This window comes from Equus przewalskii, chromosome 5, assembly GCF_037783145.1.
Source record: "Equus przewalskii isolate Varuska chromosome 5, EquPr2, whole genome shotgun sequence".
NCBI lineage: Eukaryota > Metazoa > Chordata > Mammalia > Perissodactyla > Equidae > Equus > Equus przewalskii.
In genome coordinates, this window is record NC_091835.1 from 43481421 (window position 1) to 43503098 (window position 21678).

A 21678-nucleotide genomic window follows, 5' to 3' on the forward strand; every position below is an offset into this window, starting at 1 on the left:
TTCCAATTTTCTTCCTGTTGTTGATTTCTAGTTTCATACTGTTGCGGTCAGAAAAGATGCTTGATATTATTTCAAACTTCTTAAATTTACTGAGACTTGTTTTGTGGCCTAATATGGATTATTCCTGGAGAATATTCCATGTCCATCCAAAAAGAATGTGTATTCTGTGGTTTTTGGATGGAATGTTCTGTATGTATCTACTAAGTCCATCTGGTCTAATGTGTCATTTAAGGCCAATGTTTCCTTCTTGATCTGTTTGGATGATCTATCTATTGGTGTAAATGGAGTGTTAAAGTTTCCTACTATTATTGTGTTAGGCTATTTCTCCTTTTATGTCTGTTAATTATTGCTTTATATATGTAAGTGTTCCTATGTTGGGTGCATAGACGCTTAAAAGTGTTATATCTTCTTATTGGGTTGTTCCCTTTATGATTATGTAGTGCCCTTCTTTGTCTCTTGTTACAGTTTTTGTTTTAAAGTCTATTTTGTCTGATATAAGTATTGTTTCCCCAGCTTTCTTTTCATTGCCATTTGCGCGGAATATCTTTTTCCAATCCTTCACTTTCAGTTTGTGAGTGTCTTTAGGTGTGAAATGTGCCTCTTGTATACAGCATATGTATATTGGTCTTGTTTTTTTATCCATTCAGCCACCCTGTACCATTTTATTGGCGCATTCAATTCACTGACATTTAAAGTAACTATTGATAAGTATGTACCTATTGTTGTTTTGGTACTTTTTTCCTGTAAATTTTAGTAGTTCTTCTTTGTTTCTTTCTTCTCTTGCTCTCCTCCCTTGTGGTTTGATGGCTTTCTTTAGTATTAAGTGTGGGTTGCTTTCTCTTAATATTTTGTGTTACTTATAGATTTCTTGTTTGCGATTAGCATAAGGTTCATATATAATAACCTGCATATATAGGAATCTATATTAAGTTGATCTCTTTAGTTTGACCTCTTTCTAAAAGCTCTACTCTTTTACTCCCCTCTTCCCACATTTTGTTCTGGATACCATATCTAACCTCTTTGTGTATCCATTATAAGAGTCTCATGGAAACAGCTTATTTTAATACTTTTGTCTTTTGACTTTCACGTTATCATCGTTGTTGTTTGATCTGCTACTTTACTGTATTTTTGCCTTTTCCAGTGATTTTATTGCTTTTTTATGATAATTTTCTTATTCCTACTTGTGATCTTCTCTTTCCCACTTAAATAAGTCCTGTTAGCATTTCTTGTAAAAGCGATATCTTGGTGATAAACTCCTTTAATTTTTGCTTGTCTGGGAAACTGTTTATTTCTCCTTCCATTCTGAATGATATCCTTGCTTGGTAGAGTATTCTTGGCTGTATGTTTTTCCTTTCAGCACTTTAAATATATTGTGCCACTCCCTTGTAGCCTGTATGATTTCTGCTGAGAAGTCAGCTGATAGCCTTATGGCATTTCCTTTGTAGGTAACTTGTTGCCCTTCTCTTGTGGCTTTTAGGTTTCTCTCTTTATCTTTAATTCTTGACATTTTAATTATAATATGTCTTGGTGTGGGTCTCTTTGGTTTTATCTTGTTTGGTACTCTATGTGTTTCCTCTACCTGGATGTCTGTTTCCCTCCTTAGGTTAGGAAAATTTTCAGCTATGATTCCTTCAAATAGATTCTCTTCCCCTTTGCTCTGTCTTCTCCTTCTGGGACACCTATAATACAAATGCCAGTGAGCTTGATGTTGTCCCAGAGGCCCCTTAGGCTGTCCTCATTTTTAAAAATTATTTTTTCTTTTATCTGTTCAGCTTGGGTGATTTCCTCTAGTCTTTTGTCTAGCTTGCTAATATGTTCTTCTGTATCATCAATTCTGCTATTGAGTCCTTCTAGTGAATTTTTCATTTCCAGTATTGTATTCTTCATTTATGATTGATTCTTTTTCATATTTTCCAGTTCTTTGGAAGTTCTCACTGAGTTCATCCAGTCTTCTCCCAAGATTAGTGAGCATCCTTGTGACTTTTTGTTTGAACTCTTTGTCAAGTAGATTGTTTATTTCTGTTTCATTCAGTTCTTTTTCTAGGGTTTTGTCCAGTTCCCTTACTTGGAATGTATTCTTTTGCTTCCTCATTTTGCCTCTTTCTCTGTACTTATATCTATATATTAGATAGGTCAGCTATGTCTCATGATCTTGGAGAGATGGCCTTATGTAAGAAGTGGCTTATGAAGCCCAGCAGTGTGCTTCCCTCTCATTGTCAGTTACAACGGTTCCAGGGGTCTCCTGTGTGGGCTACCTATGTCCTTCTGCTGTGGCAGGGTTGCTCTTGCTGCAGGTGCCCAGGGAAGATAGGCTGTCCCCATGTCTGATTGATTTTAATGCTTAGCTGCGTGTGGCTGCTAGGGACACTTCAGTCAGTTTGTTGGGCATGGGGAGTCCCAGCACAGTTGGTTGCAAGGTTTGATAGCACATTCCTGTTGCAATTTTTCTGTTAAGTGAGTAGGCCACCACCATTCCTTGTTGCTAGGCTTATGGACTTACAATTGCTGTAGGCCTCTGGCCTGAAAGGCTCTTATCAGCTTTCTCAGGATTATAGTTGAGTGTGGCTGGCCCCAGGCATGGAGCACCCAATTGTTTCAGGCTTTGGAAGGTGGGGCTGATCCCCTATATGGCTGTTTGAGAAGCACAAGTCTTTTGCAGCTGATGACCCCCACTGCCTGCAGGGCCACAGACACTGTCAACACAGGCCTGTCCCATGTGCATGCCACAACCCCCTGAAGCAGACCTAGTTTCCCCGCTGCAGAGACTCCACACACTCCACGAATGCCTCAGACACTCCACCCAATCCTCATACATGCCTTGCACCTCAGAGGTGGACCCATGTGCCCAGCTGCAGAAGATCTAGGCACCCAGCCTATGCAGGCCCACAAGTTTCCTGAGGGCTTGCTGTTGGGTAGGGCCAGTCCCTAGGGCAGGCTACCTGCCCTAGCTGAGCTGGATTAAATCAGTGCTACAGTGGGCAGGGGGAGATCCTGGGCTAACAGCCCATGGGAAGACCTCCAATGGCATCTGCCAGTGTCTGCCAGCATGCCTGTACTAGGTCACAATAAAGACTGCTGCCAATGTCTTAGTCCCTGGAGAGGTGCCACCTCTCACTGAGATGTGCTCAGAGACTATCTGGTGAGTCCCTTTTCAAGAAAAGACTGTGAACCTTTCTTTCTGGTGATTTTAGGTTGCTTTCTGTAATGGGTGAATGTGTGTGCTAACCCTTTAAAAGCTGGCTTTTTTCTGTTTATGTTGGTAGCTTTTCTAGGGGTAGTCTCTGTTGTAGTTAATAGCCAGCAAGGTCAGATATTATGACACTCACTCAGTTGTGCTAAGTCCAAAGAGTGCTTATAGTGGTAACGTTCCCATGCTCAGGTCCCTGGCTCCTCCAGGGAAGGCTGCATACCTTGGGATTGCTCCTGGCTGGCCATGAAGCACTATGGTTTGTGGAGGTGGATTTTTTTCTCTCCAGAAAGGAATTTCTGCCTCTTCCACCTGAGTCAGGACTGTCCTTGTTGTGGGGGTTCTTTTTATCCAATTTTTGGTTCTCTCTCGGGGGTAACTGTGTCAAGAATAGCTGTAAATTGGTTGTGTCCATGAGGGTGGGTGTCTTCAGAGTCCACCTACACCGCCATCTTGACACCAATTCCCCAAAATATCTTTTAAATATTAAAGCAAACTTTCAAAACTTAAAGAATCCAGCAGATCTTCACTGCAAGAAATGTTAAAGGAAGTCTTTCAGGCCAAAGGAAAATTACACCAGATGGAAATCTGGATGCACACAAAAGAATGAAGAACATCAAAATGGAAACTACATGGGTAGACGTATGAGATATTTTTTGTATTATCTAAACCTTTTAAAAAATAATTGTTCAAGAAAAATATTAAACAACATACTGTAGGATCTATAACATGTGTAGAAGTAAAAAAATAATTGGACCGTTTATACTATTTACATATAATGAGATTATTGAGATAGGTTTAAGTCTATCACCTTGCCACTTGTTTTCAATTTATCTCTTCTGAGTTTTTTCCCCTTTTCCTCTTTTTGTTTTCCTTTTATCTTCTTTTGAATTGCTTGACAGTGATGCATGAGAGATGGGAGACAAATAAAGTGAGCCCTTTAATTGTCCCAACTTACTTCCTGGAGACTTTTCAGGCCATGGGAAGGAAAATGGAACCCTGACAGAGCTTTTATGGCTCTCCTCAATTGAGGAGACGCAGCTGGGAGTCCAGAGAGGTGGTTAGTAATCAGAGGAAAGAGAACCAGAGAGGAGAGAGATGCTCACAAAGAGTGCTCTAGAGATCTGTAGAGAGATGTACTCAAGTTCTGAGCTGGAAACCATCAGGTCCCAATACCCTGGTGGCCATGGGAATAATTTCTCAGTCTGAGTGGCATACCCCTGCATCTACTGCAACATCTTCAGAAAGTTATTTCTCTGAGTCTCAATTTTACCATCTAAATATTACCCATCTTCTGGGTTGTTGTATTATCTAATGAGTTACTGCATGCAAAAGAGCTCAGAAAATTATACAAATCTCACCATCATATTAACATGATCATGGTTTAAAATATACAACACACATTTTTATGATGAATCTAACCGTTTCAGAATTCGGTGATCACTCCCAGGCATGACTAGGCAGTCTGTTGTTCATTCAGCTTTCACAGAATACTCTTTGTGAACAGAACATGGTACTAAGGTTATAGAGAGGAAAAATTGCAGTTACAGTGCCTGCTCTCAAAGAATTTACCATAATGCTAGACAAGCCAAATATACATGAAAATAAACTTTAATCAAAACACGAACTGAATAATATCGTACTTAGTTCTTTACATCATTCTCAAAAGGCTGAATACTGATACAAGGTGAGTAGTTTTAATCATTACTGATTTCATAAAGTACTTGAGTTTTGAGTAGGATTTTGAAGGAGTGGAAAGACACTCCACTAAAGAGATATACAGTGGACCTACCAGAAGGAATGGATGTAAAAGGTGGGCTTGACAAGTGTACATGGCAGAAAAGAACAAAGTCTGAATTGACACTGAGAAGTGCTGGCTTCTATTCTTAACAACCAAGGAGGGAAGACTTCGGAGCCTCATTTACTCCTCAGCAAATCAGGCCTAAAGGACCTCTAGCATCATGTCTGGCTCCAAAATTCCACGGATGTGTCATTTTAACATCACTGGTGATTATGAAAGCAAATATTTTCTCTGTACAAGTAAGAGTGGAAAGTGTAGCATCTTAGGAACTGATAACTTTCACATGAGGGTGATGAGCCAGGATACAGAGTCACACACGGAAGGAATTTAGGAGCCATTTAAAGTTTGGGAGCAGGAAAATAAAATGGTTAAGTGTCTATGATGTTTGAAAATCCTGGAAAACACATAATAGAAAGCAATCATTTACTGATACCAAGGCAGAGAGAGTCTAGACAAATTAGGGCTGGGTGAATGTCTTCTAAAGTTCATTATTCCTATATAGTTTTGCTTCTGATTGACACTAGAACATGACTGACAGAATCTCCTATTCTGGGTTAGATGGCTGTGATTTAAACATCTCAGCATTTTCCCAGAAGAATCAGACTCACAAAATGAAAGGATCCAACCAGAAGTTTATTGTGTAGTAATTACACATCTTAACTCCCCTTCAACCTTCACTACACTGCACTTTCACTACTCATCAATGCGGGCAGGAAGGACGGGTGCAGCCAGACGAGAACATTTAAGAAACAAGCAATTTGTGTGTGTCTATATAGTTCAGTGATGCTACTGCAAGGGAATACAAAACCAGGCACCAGGCTCTGGAAAGAAAGAGACGTTTCCCAATCTCATTTTTCCCATCGGCGCTGCCGGAAATAGCGATTGTAGGCAGCATCGTATCCGTAAACCATAGCATAGCGTTCGCAAAGTTTGAAGTCCTCACAGGCTTCCCGGTTGAGCTCATGGGCAGGCTTGGTGCTTTCTCGGATCCTAGAAAGAGGAAAACAAGAGACAAACTGAGAAGCAGAAAGAGAGTGGAGAAAATAAGAAAAAGGAAAAGGAAAAAAAGAAAGAATAAGAAAATCGCAGAGAAATAGCCCATTTGCCGCCAATATTAAGAGAGATTTGAAAAGCAGGGAGGAAAGGTGAAACTGGGAATTTTTTTTTTCTATCCTCCTTTCCCTCTTCCCCCTTCTCTTTTCTGAGAATTAAATAATCTCCTAGATTTTCATTAAATAATCTCCTAGAGATTCAGCTGTTTTGTATATTGTTATTAAATTCTTTGATTTTGGGATACAATTAGAAATAATATATATGATGAAAAATCTCTCTCTCACTCCATTCAGATCTGGGATGCTACACTGGGAAAAACTATTTCCCCCCTACCCCGACCCTGTCAAGTTTTGTTACCCACCTTTCTTGGGCTCTAGCTCTCCATCTCTGCTGCGGAGTCATAAAGGTATTAGCATTTCTCCTGTTAAGGAAGGGATCTTAAAACAGAAAATAAAATAGTTGCAGTTTTAGGGAATCAGTAGCTGAAAATATTTCCATGAATATTCCCTAACACAAATATATTTGAAAGCTTGTTAACCCAGGCATTTCATGTAACTAGGAATCTAGAAAAATCAAGGGGAAGATAAAGCAGATTTCATAAACTGCCTGATTGAAAGAAATCAATAACCCACACGTGTGTCTTGGAGACTTTTTGCTTGTTTGTCTTTCCTTTGGGCTATCCCTTTGCCTCTTTCAATTTTGGTATTCCTATTCAGTGTGTTTTTAATTCCTTTGAGGAGAAATTCTCTCTGTCCTGAGGACTTGTAAAGCAAAACTTCAGATTACCAGTAAATGTACAGTGTAAACATTATAAAAATAGTGAAAAAATTAAAAACGAGAGTGATGCGTTATTTTTCTCCAATACCCAGTCTTTATAAATCCAGACAGTCAATAGCATCCAATATAGGACTGGTGTCCGTGGTCTCCCAGTTGACTCGGCCTCCCATTCTGTACTTTACCATGTATTATTCCTCCTTGTTTTCCACCTGTGTAGTTGATGTGGTGCCAACTTAAAATTTCCAATTGAGATTTTATGGATCCTAAGTATGTTGAATGCAGTTTAAATGCCATATTACACTACTTCAAGTTTAAAAAATTGCTCATTTGGCAATTTTTATAGTTATTTGATTTTTAAATTTACTTTAGTTTTCCAAAAGAGGCCCTCTCTATCCTCCCTGTTATATATCTTACCACTTTGTCTGTTTGAGAAGAGGGAGAGAGTCTTTAATACATGAGATTTAAATAAGGAAGCTGAATATTCACTTACTAAGTTCATAGGATTCCAAGCTTTCGTGAGATTCTGAAATTAAAAACAAAGATTCATTTTATTGTTATTTATCACCCACTGCAGTAGTCTAAATATAGGGAAGGAGGGAGAGGGAAGAGTCAAAAAGATGTGAGAAATAGATTTAGCGATGTGGTTATTAAAAATTTCAGGCATTTAGGATTTTTGGGTTGTTTCTCTAGCTCTGTCGTTGTGGTGAATATCTCTGTGCTTTAGTTTTTCCGATGTTGGAGGAGCTGGTGAACAGTCTTGGCAACAGTTTCCCAAGGGCTCTCCTGTTTTCAGGCCAGTGAAATAAGACAATTTAAGCGCTACACGTGAGTCTCTGGAGAGCCTTCTTCTCTGATTAATTTGGGACCCAACTGAAAGCAGGGCTGAGGAAGGGACAGAAGGGTCTAGAAAACAGCTAGATTTTTCCAGGCAGGCTGGGCAGATGCTCAGCTGGGCTTTACCAAGACAAGTTTCTAAGAGCTTCCAAAACCCTCTTCAGAACCTGTGTTAAATTGGCAGCCACAGAAACCACTGGCTCCAGCTGACAACTCAAACTAGACACAAGGCCAGTTCAGAGAAAGAACTGAGATGATGTCAAAGCAAAAGTTTTCTTCTTTCTCCCACTGTCCTGAGCACAGCAGGTAAATTTGGCAATAAGAAGCTTATATTTGCAAGCAAGTGAATTTGCTTGAAAAGTTAAAAAGGCGGTAAAGAAACCAAATCCTCAGATGCAGAAACCTTGTGAATAATTTCAAGAATAAGAAGCAAAATACACATGGTTGTTAATATAATTTAGGCTTAAGAACGGCTAAAATATCCAGATAATTGGAGCATAAAACCGAACAATCTAAATAATTTTGCTTCAGATTTCCTTTCATTAGCTTTGAACAGACAGAAATATATTTAACAACATGCAGAAACCAGGCAAAATTTATCTTTTCACAATAGAAATTATAAAACCTATTTTTCTCTGAGGTTCTTTAAATGTAAAACTTTGTTTTTAAATAAATCCACTGAACAAACGTAGTACGTCCACGAGACTGTTCTGTCCCCAGAGACGGCTATAGTTAAGACTTCATGAGAAAACTCATTTTCTTAAAGATGAGTGATTCAATCAATATCCTTAACCATTTTTTTACCAAAGTTTAAATAAACATCCTCAAAAATGAGATCTCAGGGGCCAATAATTGGCTATCTTCTTTCTGAAATAGTGAAGTTTCCAGGTGCATAGTGACTTACCATAGAAAGAACTTGCCTAATAAGTTGAATACAGGAATCTGGATATTTAAGATGCAAAAAAAACTTGATGGAATGGATGAATGTCCATGGGGCTTGGGAAAGGTTAAATTGATGGTACTTTAAGATTATAATAGAGAAAGAGAGAAGAAGTGGAGGAGGTGGAGGAAAAATCAAAGTGAACTGAAGTCAGAGGCAGCAAAGAAAAACTGGAGAAATGCCAGGAGAAAGGATTCTCACCGTAACATAAAGCTGCCATGGCCAAGGCAGCCAGAATTGAGAGAAGGAGCAGGCTCTTCATGTCTCTCTGTGGTCCTGTGGGTCGTTCTCACTGTCTTGTGCGGCAGCAGTGGGGAGGGAGGCTCCTTCAGGCCGTGAGTGAAAGGCTGTGGAGTTTTTATATGAACCAGAGCAGCTGAAAGGGGAGGAACCAGTGGGAGGAGGCCCGAGAAGGTGGGGACTGGTTGGCACTAAACTAGCACTGGGACGTTTCCCAAATATTCATTCCTTCCAGATATTATCTACTCTGAGTGGGCAGCTTTCCCGCATTCCGGGACCTGGCTGTGCTACGGCCAGATGCTGCCCTGGTACAGCAGTTGTGGCCACCCTATGTTTGGGGCCAGGCCTGGGCAAAAGTCCATGGAGAAAGGAGTTGCCACAAACACGTGTTTGCCTTTCTAATTCCTCCTCTGATCTACCCTTCTGGCCCTGACTGCGGGCCTTTCAGGTTTGGTCCACAGACAGAGCCATAGTGTTCTGCTTAATCCCCAGGTGGATGGATGAAAGGTTCTGGGGGGAGAAAGGACTTCGCTTCCTATGCTGGTTCTAATTTAGACTTATTTTCCCAGTAGGGCTGAACTGTGAATCCTGGACCAACTGGGCGATCACCTGGTAACATTGTACCATTTGCATTTTTCCAAGAGCTCAGTAGGGTAAAGATGTACAGTGACCCCATGAATTCTGTTTCCTCAATTGATTTTGTTGTAACTCGCTCATCCGGTTTTGTGACTTGAGTCCAAACCTGTGCCCTAATGCTCTCTTAGGCTGAATATCACTGATCTAAAGTGCAGCAAGGATAAGAGGGTACTCATCTCATTTTCTGAAGGCATTGTCTTGATAATTAACTCATTCAATATGCTTTTAGTGAGTGACAGATGAGATGCAAGGTACTGTGCTAGGTGCTGTGGGGGATCTAGAGACAAACAAGACGTCTCCCTAAGGAGGTAAGTAAGAGCTACTTACCATTCACTTTGCTCTTTAGCTGTCATGTATCCTCAAACACAGATTCTCACAAACATACACTTCCACTATACCTTTAGGACCGGAAATGCTGTTTCTTTTCTTATAGGTGCCTCTGGTTATCTTGTAGACAGAACGCTTTTGGTTGCTTTTTTTTTTTTTTTTGTCTCTTGGACAATCAGAAAATCTTTTCTATGAGAGTGTCTCTGTTGCCTGGGTACCCAAGAGTCCCATAGAAATAGACTTGAGTCACAAAGCAGCAGATTGCAGAAGTGCTAAAAGTGTAGGACCTCGGACTCTTGGGCTGGACAACAGCAAAAGGGCTGGGCTGGGAGTGGGTGGGTCTACTTTTCAATAATGATTTGTTTCAGGGAGCCGTGATAAACAGCTAGGCCTCATGCCTTATTCTTTTTGTCTCTTTGGGATGGACTTTCCCTCCTAACACCACCCTGTAAAGAGCTTTTATAAATACAAAAAGATACTCTGCTGAAGGAAATAACTCAGTTGTAATCTGAAGGATTAGTGAGTTCTGAGGGACCCATACAATTCAGGTTTTCCTTCCAGATTTTTTCCATATTAAGAGATACAGCCTTTGTGACAAAATCTTAAGGAATACCTAAAAAAGAAGACAATGTATGTTCATCTCTGATAAATTCAACCATCACAGTTTCTACTCACAAGCTTGGTGGTTGTTCCCCTCTTTAAATCATGAACTTGCTCTCAATGTTGGCTTCTGTGGCCTTTTCCCAAGATAAATCATCCAAATCAATATATTTGCAAAAGTCAGTTTACTACACTGCATGGTTTTGGGGCAACAAGCTAGACACGGTTTGCTCATGTAGCATTTTATATGTGCTCAACTTAGTCACTAACCCCCAATTAATATGATAGGAAACAAGTTTCGTTTTGATGTTTTACTCCTAAAATGTGTAGGCTACTCATCTCACCACTCTATCTCCAGAATTCAAGAGAATTCTCTCTTTTCCAGTCATAGATATGTGCTTTGTAATGTACGTTAACCTGGTCTTTTCCAACCAGTTCTAAATGTCTCTTCTACTCCCCAGGTCACATGGCAGCTGTGCTCTGTCAGCCTTCTGACATCACAGTGGTTCATTTTTACACTCTTTCAATCCAACCTTGAAAATCTTATACTTCTCTTTCCAACTTAAGCTTTGTCTTTTTTCACAAGTCTTTGTTATCACTGCTTCCACTGGATTTCCTAAATTTTAAGCATTTCTCTGTATCATCTTGCTGTTTGTAAGGCTAACACATTCTGCTGGGAACTGTCTCTCACCAGTCATTCGTCTTTCCTTTCCACTGTTTTCCATCTATTCCTGGGTTCTTCTGTGCTAAATCCCATTTATAAATGATTCATGAAAACTATTAACATGTGTGAGAATTCAGAGCTCTTCTTTTTCTCTTCTCCCATATTACTGAAAGACAATTTTGTATGTGCCAACTCCAGCCATGTGTTTTTTATAAAGAGGATTTGGACTAACTTGATGGCGGCTTTGTATTGAAAAGTGCCAAGGTTGACTCATCAGAGATAAGAGAAAAAAAATAGAGGTGGAAAAAAGTGCAGAAGGAGAAATGAGAAGAGCTTTATGGATTTAATTTGCTGGGTGGGAGTTTTAGGTCGAGATTGAGTTCTAGGTAGAGAGAAAAGTTTTGAGGAAGCTGTAGGCTGTGAGACCTATTAAAAGTGAGTCATGGGAAAAGACAAATAAGAATTGCTTTGGTTATGAATAGGATTGTTTGAGATTGTAAAGTATTGTTTGAGAATTTCCAGAAAGTATTGAAATTGTTTTTAATTAATGTTGGCTGCTAGTTTTATTTTCTTAAGTGGGATATCTTGTAAAGACTAGACCACATGAAGCTCCAACTTATATTTGGGTTTTAGATAATTATGAAAGTTATTTATATAGATACTTCTCTCTAACTAAACAGGAGTATTCTTCAATGGGGAGAATATTTAAGACACTCCCAGAAGTGACAACAAAGGTATGAGAGAGACAGCCTCATGATTGCCAGTTTGTTTAGATTGTACGGAAATCTCCTCCTGTGAGATTGGCAGTGTGGTATAACCCAGGCATGAGAAGCCACAGAGCAGTACAAGATCTCCTATTCCACCTGCTCTCAGGAGGAAAAGAGAAGCAAGACTGTGCCTTCCAGAACCAAATTAACCTCATGGTTTTAGTCATTCTTCCATTCATCCATCCATCCGTCTGTCCAACCATCCATCCATCCATCATCCATCCACACCATCAATCCATCTAACAAATGTATTGAGCATCTACTCTGTGCCAACTCTAAGCTGGAAATATAGTGGAGAAAAATACGGATATGAACCCTACCCTTGTGAATCAAGTCTGCTCTTAGATCACAAATTTCATTAGTGGCTCTTCTTTTTAAAAAATTTGGTTAGCCAGAAATTGGCCTAGAGAAGACCAAGTGATATGCTTTCACATTAGATTGAACTTTTTTGGGGCACTCAGGAGCGTTTTTGTTTGTAGAACGTTGAAAAAAGCACGGATAACAAGCTCAGATGATTCTGCATTCAGCAAGAGAATGGAGGAGAGGGAAAGTTTGCAGAGCTGCCAGGAATTACTGTGGGGAGAAGTTTCTCAGAAAAGCATTTGCTGGAGGATATACCAAAAGAGTTATCTTTTTTCTGTTGTATTTCTGTGACTGAAATAATGGCACAGTAATAATAAAGGTAATGTATTTCCACATCAATTCTACCTCCTCCTCTCTCTGTTTTAGCTTATCTTTTCTCTAACTCTTTTTCAGACTGCTAGGCATTTTGTCTCTTTAAGGAATTTTCCTGGCTCTGGGAAAGATTTTTTTTTTTGGTTGCTATTCCATGAGATTCAGCTTTATTTACAGAATGTTGGTTTTATGAGTTCATATTGTTATTTTACTGGCAGCACTAAAACCCTTACTCTTTACCAGTAAAGGAAAAATGCAACGGAGAGAAGAATTAGGAAGCAGCAGCCGTGAAAATAAAAACAGAAATCACTTTCTAGGACATCAAAGGGCAACGAAATGAGAGAGAGATCTGGCCAATGTCATGGGACAGTGCTGACCACTTCATTCTGTTCTTTTAAGGGAAGTCCCCCGACTGGATTCTACAGCTCAGATTTCTTAATTGACATGGCTGCCCAAGCACCAAATCCCTCGGTCCTTTTCTTCATTTGCCTTAGCTAAACTAAGTGAAAATGAATGTCTGTCAAACTCAGGTACAGGAGGACCATCTGGGGAATCGTGGGCAGAAACTTCTGGGGAAAAGTGGAGAAGCCTGGATTTTAAATAAACTGAGCTCCTGGTTTAGAACAGCTGTAATTTTTCTTTTCTTCCAATATAGATCATTTCCTCTATGCTCTTCCTTTCCACTAAAAGCTTCAAGTTTTAAATAAGATGTCAAATATCAAATAATAATTATACAGCTATCTAAGTAATATTATCACATATCAAGAGCTTGCTATGTACTAGGTACTGTGTTAATCACTTTTTATTCATTGTGTTATTTACTTCTGGTAATCATCCTACACACTGAGTATAACTATCCACATTATATATGAGAAAATTAAGGCTCAGAGAAGTTATATTTTATCCAAGGTCATATAGAAACTAAATGGCAAAGGCAGGATTCAAACCAGGGCTGTTTGATTTCAAAGAATAGGATTTTAACCACTGATACAATCACACAATATTCCCCAAGTTTCTGACACCTGCTTAAGTAATTCTGTGAATGTGGCCACAGGGATCCTAGAGTCTGCAGTTTCAGAGTTAAAGATAAAATTATACAAAGATATACATATTTAAAATGCTAATTTCTCAAAGTCCTTTAAATAGGACAAGAGGAATTAAAGATTTGCATATTACCACTTAAGCCCAGATAGTTAAATGACTTATAAAATCTGTGAAAGGGATGAATTTGGTATTGGAACGCAAGTCTTTTATTTTTCTATCCAGTACTCTGCACACATTCTGTATGTTGTCCAGACAAGCTGTAGCTCAACCATGTTGCTTTCCAAAACCTTTCATCTTAGTTCGGGAATCAACAAGTCTCATCACGGTCTATGAACACTCATGTTTGCTGACTGTCACCTGACACTATGTCTGGTTTTGTATAAGAATATAGGTTCTGCAGTGTCTACAAAGTCAATTTCCACAGTTACTTAGACCTCAAGCAAAACTGGAAATCCAGGCTCAATTCACAACATGTTCCCTCAACTCAAGTAAAATAGAGAACAGGTCCTCTGTCCCCTGTCTTGGCTGGAGATGGAGTTAGGAAACGCTGGTCATCTAATATTTCTCCCTCAGAAGCATGGCCTCCGCTGGAGGGGAAGCAGCACTTTCAGATCTGTCCTACCATCATCCCACTCTCTGCCACATCAAATACTCCTTCCTATATTCAGGAAATGCATAACAGCAAGAAATGGACCTAAGCTACTTGTAGAAGTTGAGATATTGGTGACTGGCAGAAACAGGAGACTTGAAGGCAGGACTGGTGAGATAGGATGTGAGAAAGATGAAGTGATGTCTCTCTGAAGGAGAAGGAAGCAGAGCAGGAGTATGTTTAGTATTTGTCAAACATTAAGGAAAGGGAGAGGCTGATAGCTTCACTCATCAAATCATGGCACACAGGAATCTGAGAGCACAGTTATAAGTTTTAAGAAGTAGTTTTAGAGAAGATAGTGCAACAGCTTTAAATAGTGGGTGATTTAAGAGGGACTTAAGTAAACATAATAATGATAACATTTGCTATTAAGAAAAGTTAAACATAGCTGGTGACTTTTAAAGTTGACATGAGAAATGAAAATATACTCTGTGAAATTTTTCAGTCTGGATGGACCTGGTATCTAATCCTAAGGTATTTCATGTAAATGGAAATTTAAATCATTCTTAAAGTGATTTTAACTTTAGGTAATAGATTGACCAGAAGAAAATCTGGTAGCTGCATGAATCAAATCTACCAAATTCCTCTGCATTTCAGACTGTATCTTTTGTACCTGCTCTCCTCTTGCTCTCTCAAACAAAACAAACAAACAAACAAATTAGGGGGAGTGAGCAGCCTCATCTTCGCTCCATCTTGGTATCTCCTCCATAATTTTGGTATCTCCTTAGACAAACAATCATCACATAAGCTAGATTGGACTGTGAAGAAAGGATCTGTAGAAGGTAAATAACTCTTCCGGCTGAGGGGTTTGGTTTTTGGAGTAAGAAAGCCTGTGGGAACAACCTAAGTGTCTGCTGACAAATGAAGGGATAAAGAAAATGTGGTATGAATACAATTGAATATTATTCAGCTGTAAAAACCATTTGTGACAACATGAATGAATCTAGAGGACCTTATGCTAAGTGAAATAAGCCAGACACAGAAAGACAAATACTGTAGGGTCTCATTTATATGTGGAATCTAAGAAAGTTGAACTCACAGAAGCAGAGAGTAGAATGGTGGTGCTGGGGGCTGGAGGGTGGGAGAAATGGGAAGATGTTGGTTAAAGGGTACAAACTTTCAACTACGAGAAAGTTCTGGGGATCTAATGTATAGCATGGTGACTATAGTTAATAATACTGTATCATATACTTGAAATTTGCTGAGAGTAGATCTTAAGTGTTCTTACCATGCCAAAAAATGGGTAACTATGTACAGTGATGGATATGTTAATTAACTTGATTTTGATAATCATTTTACAATGTTTATGTATATCAAATCATCACATTGGACATCTTAAATATATACAATTTTTATTTGTCTATTATACCTCAATAAAATTGAAAAAAAAAGAAAACCTGGATTTGATTTCTTCCTCTGCCACTTACTGCTTGTGTGACATATGACAAGTCATTTAAATTCCTGAGCCTTATATTTCTCAGTGACACAGTTAGGGCTTATAAAATCTGACTCATGGATGCTTGGATGGATTAAATAAAACAATAAACGTAGACCTCAATTAATGGCTGGCATGTAATGCCATGGAGTACACACACACACAAAACAAATATTATTTTAAAAAGATTGGTTTAACTCCATTGGTTTAGTGTTACTTCTGTTTTCCCCCAAGAGCTGAGGAATAGATTGCCGAGGATGACAAAAGCAGAGAGAATGCAAAAAGTTGGGATGATTGAATCAGCAAGATCTTATCCAATGGGAACCAAAGTGGGAGCTGGAAGAGCTCAGTTTAGTTCTGACAGTGCCACGCAATGCCTGTGTGACTTTTGAATGAACCATTTAATTCTCCTTTTCAAACAGAAATTGGAATAGATTTCTATAATTTTGTGTTTCTAGATTATTTCATCCTTGAAATATATAAACAAGATAGAGAAATTATTATATAATCCAGTGTTTGAAGGAACACTCTGTTCTTAATGCTGTTTTGCAAGTGGTGTTCCAGGGCTGACTGGTGTTTGGACATCCACCCTGGGCCTGAAAACCACTAGCAAGATGCCTTGCAAAAGCTCCATTCAAATCACTGACTGCCAGTAGATCCTGTCTGCTGTTATTTCTCAGTGTAGTCACATAACCTTATCCATTCGAGTTGGACGTTGATATGCTTTGAAAGGCTTGGGACAAAAAAGGCAAGATTTGCAGCCAGGCTTTGGTCGGTGAGAGAAAAATCTCGTAGAAGAGATCTGAAACTTTGCAGTTCCTCTCCTTTGTTTCATCCTCTAGTCATTGCAAATTCTGGAAATAGGATGAAATTCAGAAAAAGAAAGTTTAGAGAAGACACAGAGGAAAAATTCCAGGTTAATAATCAGGGAGAGTTCAGTGCAGAACATGCCTCTGCTGATCAAAATACGTGAACAGGTTTTGAAATAAGAGATTGTTTCCACATCCAGTTTCTCCCTGATAGAATTGTGATGGAAAATAGCACAGTGAAATGTGGGTTGGGGCGACCCGGGGAAAGTTAATTCAACCCTGTGTGCTGGCGTTCGCTTCAGCAGTCCTATCACCAGTGCTTGCTTGTCTGAATCTTGGTGGGTTCTCCCCGACTCTGATTCTTCCAATTTATCATTCTCTATGTTTTCTGTCTTTCTCAACATCTTAGATTATTTATTTCCTGCCACTATGGAATTTTGAAAGAGACTTTTATTTTGTTGGGGGATTTTTCATTGGAGTTCTTTCTCTGGCTTTCAGTTAGGAGGTAAATGAGTGGGAGTAAGAACGGGATCAAAAGGAATGGAAGATAAACTGAAGGGAACAAGATGTGATGTAATTTGTCGTTTTGTTTTGAGAGAGCAATAGAAGGGCAGGAGAAATGGATTTGGGCCGGGGTGTGGGATTAGTAAGGATGAGATTCTGGCAAGAACTTTGTTTGTCTTACTCTTGCATCAGTCTGTGAGGTGGAAGAGGTTTTTGAAGTGCAGATTCTCTGGACCTTTTTTGTCTTTAAAACATACGACAGCTGCTCACTGCTTGAATTAAGACAACATCCCTCTTAAATGCATCCCTAATTCTCTGGTGACATAATAGATAGTGGAAAAGAGCGTGGGCTTTGGAGTCAGTAGGACTGAATATGAATCCTACTCTGTCACTTAGTGATCTCTGCCGTTTCCCTAATTCTCAGGGTTTTTGGATTTAAAAAGAAATGGAGGTGATAATGGAAAGTAGCTTATTGAATTGGAGTGAGGATTAAAGGAGATAGTGCATGCGAGCATCCAGCTGGTACAGTGCTGGCAAAGAGTGAACATGCCATGAAAGGAGCCATTATTATATTTCTATTGTTATTAAATCTAACTAGCTATGTGACCCTGGATAAGTCATTTCCTCACTGTAGCATGCGAGGGAAGACAATTTTTACGTAAATTGTTGTAAGGATTTAATGAAATCACCCTGTAAAATACCCAGTAAGTGTCTGCAATATAGTGGTTGCTCATTAAATGTTCCCTTCCCTCTATTTCCAGCGGTCTTTTCCATTCTTTTCTTTCACTGTTTCCCCGCGTGTAAACAATACCCCAGCCAACCTGAGCACCTGGTTCCTAAGATGTCCCTGAGTGGTTGCCATCACACCTTGGCTCATTATCCTCTCTTTTTCTGCTTCCATGTCTCTGTCTATAGCAACCCTGGGCATCTTTTAAGGCTTATATCAAATACCACCTACTTCATGATGTCTTCCTTAAGTCAGCTTTCCAAATGGGTTGTTTCCCCTTCCGTTAAACATTCCCTTAGCACTCTATTTTATTTTTTCACTAGTCTATACCTTCTTCTGTTTTGAATTGCAGGTATTTCTGTTCTCCACGTTGCCACACATCCTCTCCCCAGCTATTGATGCTACAGTCACCAGTCTCCCCATCTTCCTCCACCTCAGAGCCATTTATCTGCTAGACTCCAACTCATTATCTAGGAAACTGTCATCTCTAGAAAGACCAAATCCTTTCTTGTTGAAAGAAGAAAGAATTCCCTTGCTGAATTCACATATTGAGTTAAATGCGTCTCGTGTGTCCTCATAGTAACCCTATGAACGCTTTCATAGATCTTACCTGATTTCATTACAGAATACTGAAATTGTCTGCTGGCACGACTGTGGCCTTCACTGAATTTTAAACTCCTCAATGGATGGCAGGGATTGTGTTCTCTTCCTCTTTGTGGCCCCAGTTCCATACACACTGTCTTATCTGTCAACCCAGTACAGTGCTTGAAAACCACAAGAGCTCAATGAAGTTGCCCGTAACCATCCGCTCCAGCAGGCTCCCGAAGCATACTCAAAATATCCCTACCCTTTAATGGAAGTAAAAATTTAGTTGCTTGTGAAGATAGGAAATTGCTATGATTTGAAACACTAGTTGTACAGTATGCTTAAAGAAGGGAAAAAATGCTATTTCACTCCTGTTTTCTCTACCTTTCTCTTATGTAGCAATTCAACTGCTAAATTAGCTGTTTATCTTCTTTATAAAACAGCAATATTCCTGAAAGTTTCCAGATAATAACATTGTAAGATTGAGTTATAGGGTAAATACATGAAAAAGTATACACTCTCTTCAAGGAAAATCACTTGAATAGCAAGAATTCCTCTGGAAGAGTAAAACAAGAAATGCTCCCTTGCCGTGTGTGGGATGTAAATTCTCCCCTTATGTGCTTTTCTTTACATCTAGATTTTTCTCATTGAACTCCTGGAGTGCAGCTGCACATTGCAACATGAGATCTTAGAAAGAAACTGACCCCATGCACAGCACCAAACCTTGGAGGATTATGGATATAAGAAGTTCAATGGAAAGAAAACAAGAATATATGAAAGGTTGCTAAAGGGCAGAATTAACTGTTAATTCAATTTCTTTTTTCATTAAACTAAAAATGAAAAATAAGTATTGATTAATTAAATATTATCTCATTTCTTCCGTTTTTCCAATTTTTTTTCTAGTGGACCAAAACATCTCTCATCTATGCCAAAGAGCTTGAACAAAAGCGCAATTTTTTGTCTGAAAAGGAAAAATATGTGTCTTATCTATAAGTAATCATCAAAAAAGTTAATTCATGAAGAAAAGAGAGTATGGCTATTCAAAAGCTTCTCCTCTCTCTATGTATGCAAATTTTTGCATTCACTGAACTTTTACTGAATAGCTGAAAGGAAGAAAATTTGGTACCATTTTTTCTTTTCCCAGAAGTTTGATGTATTTGTTGGAGTGAGTTTCGGTCCTTTCTTCCCGTCTTGAGATGACGGTGACATATGAACTTTCTCACAAGGTCAGCAGCCAGAGATGAAGGATATGTGGGGCTACATGTTTTGAAGCCAAAGATTCCTGGGAACGAGAAGGCACTCAGATACAGATATTGGCTGTTCTCTATACTGTGGACTCTCAAGAAAAGCAGTGTTTAAATACTTAATATTTTGGAGCCAGAAATAAATCAAATGGACAACGGTGCAAAAGTTAAAATGTTCTCGGAACAGCTGGAGGTCAATTTTGACCTGAGCTAGCTAGTCTGGCAACCTTCACTTGGATTTCTCAGGCCCCACATTTGGTCTTCGTATTGTGCTTTGTATCTGCACTCACCCCTTCTGGGGCCAGGCACAGTTCATCTGGCTGGGAGTTTTCCTGTGTATGCTCAAAGATAAGTCAAAAAACTGACTCACTGCTCTTCTTGCCAGCGTTTCTTTCTGTTGTACAAGAAGAAAACAACAACATTGGCTGCCGTGAAGAGGTTTGGCAAGGCTGACTTGTGGGAATGATTTCCATATGTTGTGAGATTAAAATTAATTATTCAAACACACAGCAGTTAAAGATCCCTAAGGCATATTGTGTGTCCTGAAAGAAAAGATCAAGAAAGGAAAAGATACGGAAACATTTCAGTGATGACCCAAATAAATTTATACAGGGCTTGGCAGATAGCCTATTATTTAAACTGTCTAGGGCTTAGACGATACTTCAAGGAAAAAATTTCCACTAATGGCATACATCAAAATTGAAAAAATACATAGAATATATGCGTAAAAGAGGCTATTTTTAGTCCTCTTCAAAGAGGACCAGGAATAAAAGGTATGCAAACAAGTAAACAAATCTATAATAAGAATTCATATATGCATATGGATACAAAATATAGTTTAAAATATTATCTTGAGCTAGGAATATAATTTATTTTTATAAAGTTCTTATGGGGAAATGGAGGCTCAGAGCTGTGGCTTATCCCAAGAGGTACCCTAGGCTTGCATGCCTTTGGCTTAACCTGACTTAGAACAGTTCTCGTGTGCATATTTATATGTTTGCATATACATCACTTGTACTAGACCACATATCATTTATATTAGATTATAGATATCGAAAGAGTGAAGATCATGCATTCCAATACACATGATGTCTGTATTCTAATGTTAACACATGGCACATTGCCTAGCAAATAGTAAGCACTTAATAATTATTTGCTAAATAGAACTTATAAAAACAAGTTAACAGATCAGTAACAATCAGGGCAATTTCTAAGCACAATAATAATAGTTCATTCACTTGCCCATTTATTCTACAAACACTTATAAGCTACCCATACTATTCCAGATATTGTATTAATTAGAATTCATATCTGTCCTCAGAAAAATAATAGTCTATAGAGGGATAGGAAGAAATATAAACAAATAATTATAAATACTGTGAGAAAGTCTTTAATCAGTTCTGTAAAGAGCATTATACTATAGAAAATAGTCTTACTATAGCAGTAATTCTAGTTAATGTAAATAGGTGAAACTCACCAATCAAAATACAGACTGTTAGAATAGACTTTTAGAAAGAAGTCTAGGGGTTGGCCCCGTGGCTGAGTGATTTAAAGTTCTGTGCACTCCGCTTTGGTGCCTGGGTTGGGATCCAGGACGTGGACCTACAACACTCGTCAAGCTGTGCTGTGGCTGTGTCCCACATGAAAAAGAGAGGAAGATTGGCAGAGATGCTAGCTCAGGGCTAATCTTCCTCAAGCAAAAAAGAGGAAGATGGGCACCAGATGTTAGCTTAAAGAGAATCATCCTCAAAAAAAAGAAAAAAGGAAGTCTACTAATATATGTTTTCTAAGAGACACATTTAAGGCCAAAAGATACAAAAAGATTTAAAAAAAAAGAATAAGGGGCCAGCCTGCTGGTATAGGAGTTAAGTTCACATGCTCTGCTTCGGGGGCCTGGGGTTCACCAGTTCAGATCTCGGGTGCAGACCTACACACCACTTACCAAGCCATTGTGTCGGCGTCCCACATACAAAATAGAGGAGGACTAGCACAGCTGTTAGCTCAGTGACAAGGTTTCTCAAGCAAAAAGAGGAAGATTGGCAACGGATGTTAGCTCAGGCCAATCTTCCTCACCAAAAAAAAAAAAAAAAAAAGAATGGAAAAATTATTTCAAGCAAATGTGAACCAAAGGAAACTTGGAACATCAATTTTAAGGTCTGAGAAAATAGAAGTCAAGGAAA

The 21678-nt window shown here is 38.9% G+C and overlaps 1 protein-coding gene across 3 annotated transcripts; it reads right to left on the reverse strand.

Annotated features, from left to right (window-relative positions):
* Positions 1 to 5600: 5600 nt before the first annotated feature.
* Positions 5601 to 19762, reverse strand: MGP (matrix Gla protein). Of its 3 annotated transcripts, none has more exons than XM_008541549.2 (6): positions 19381 to 19762; positions 18280 to 18517; positions 8794 to 8939; positions 7309 to 7341; positions 6403 to 6478; positions 5601 to 5978 (listed from the first exon to the last, which is right to left on the reverse strand). In XM_008541549.2, the coding sequence occupies exons 3-6, from the start codon at positions 8852 to 8854 to the stop codon at positions 5837 to 5839; spliced, it is 312 nt and encodes a 103-aa protein (XP_008539771.1). In that variant the 5' UTR covers positions 8855 to 8939; positions 18280 to 18517; positions 19381 to 19762; the 3' UTR covers positions 5601 to 5836. The 3 variants fall into 3 exon arrangements, with proteins under 3 accessions (XP_008539771.1, XP_070475288.1, XP_070475287.1); XM_070619187.1 differs by having other exon boundaries at positions 8794 to 8968; positions 19381 to 19585; XM_070619186.1 differs by lacking the exon at positions 18280 to 18517 and having other exon boundaries at positions 8794 to 8968; positions 19381 to 19587.
* Between the last annotated feature and the right edge of the window lie 1916 nt (positions 19763 to 21678).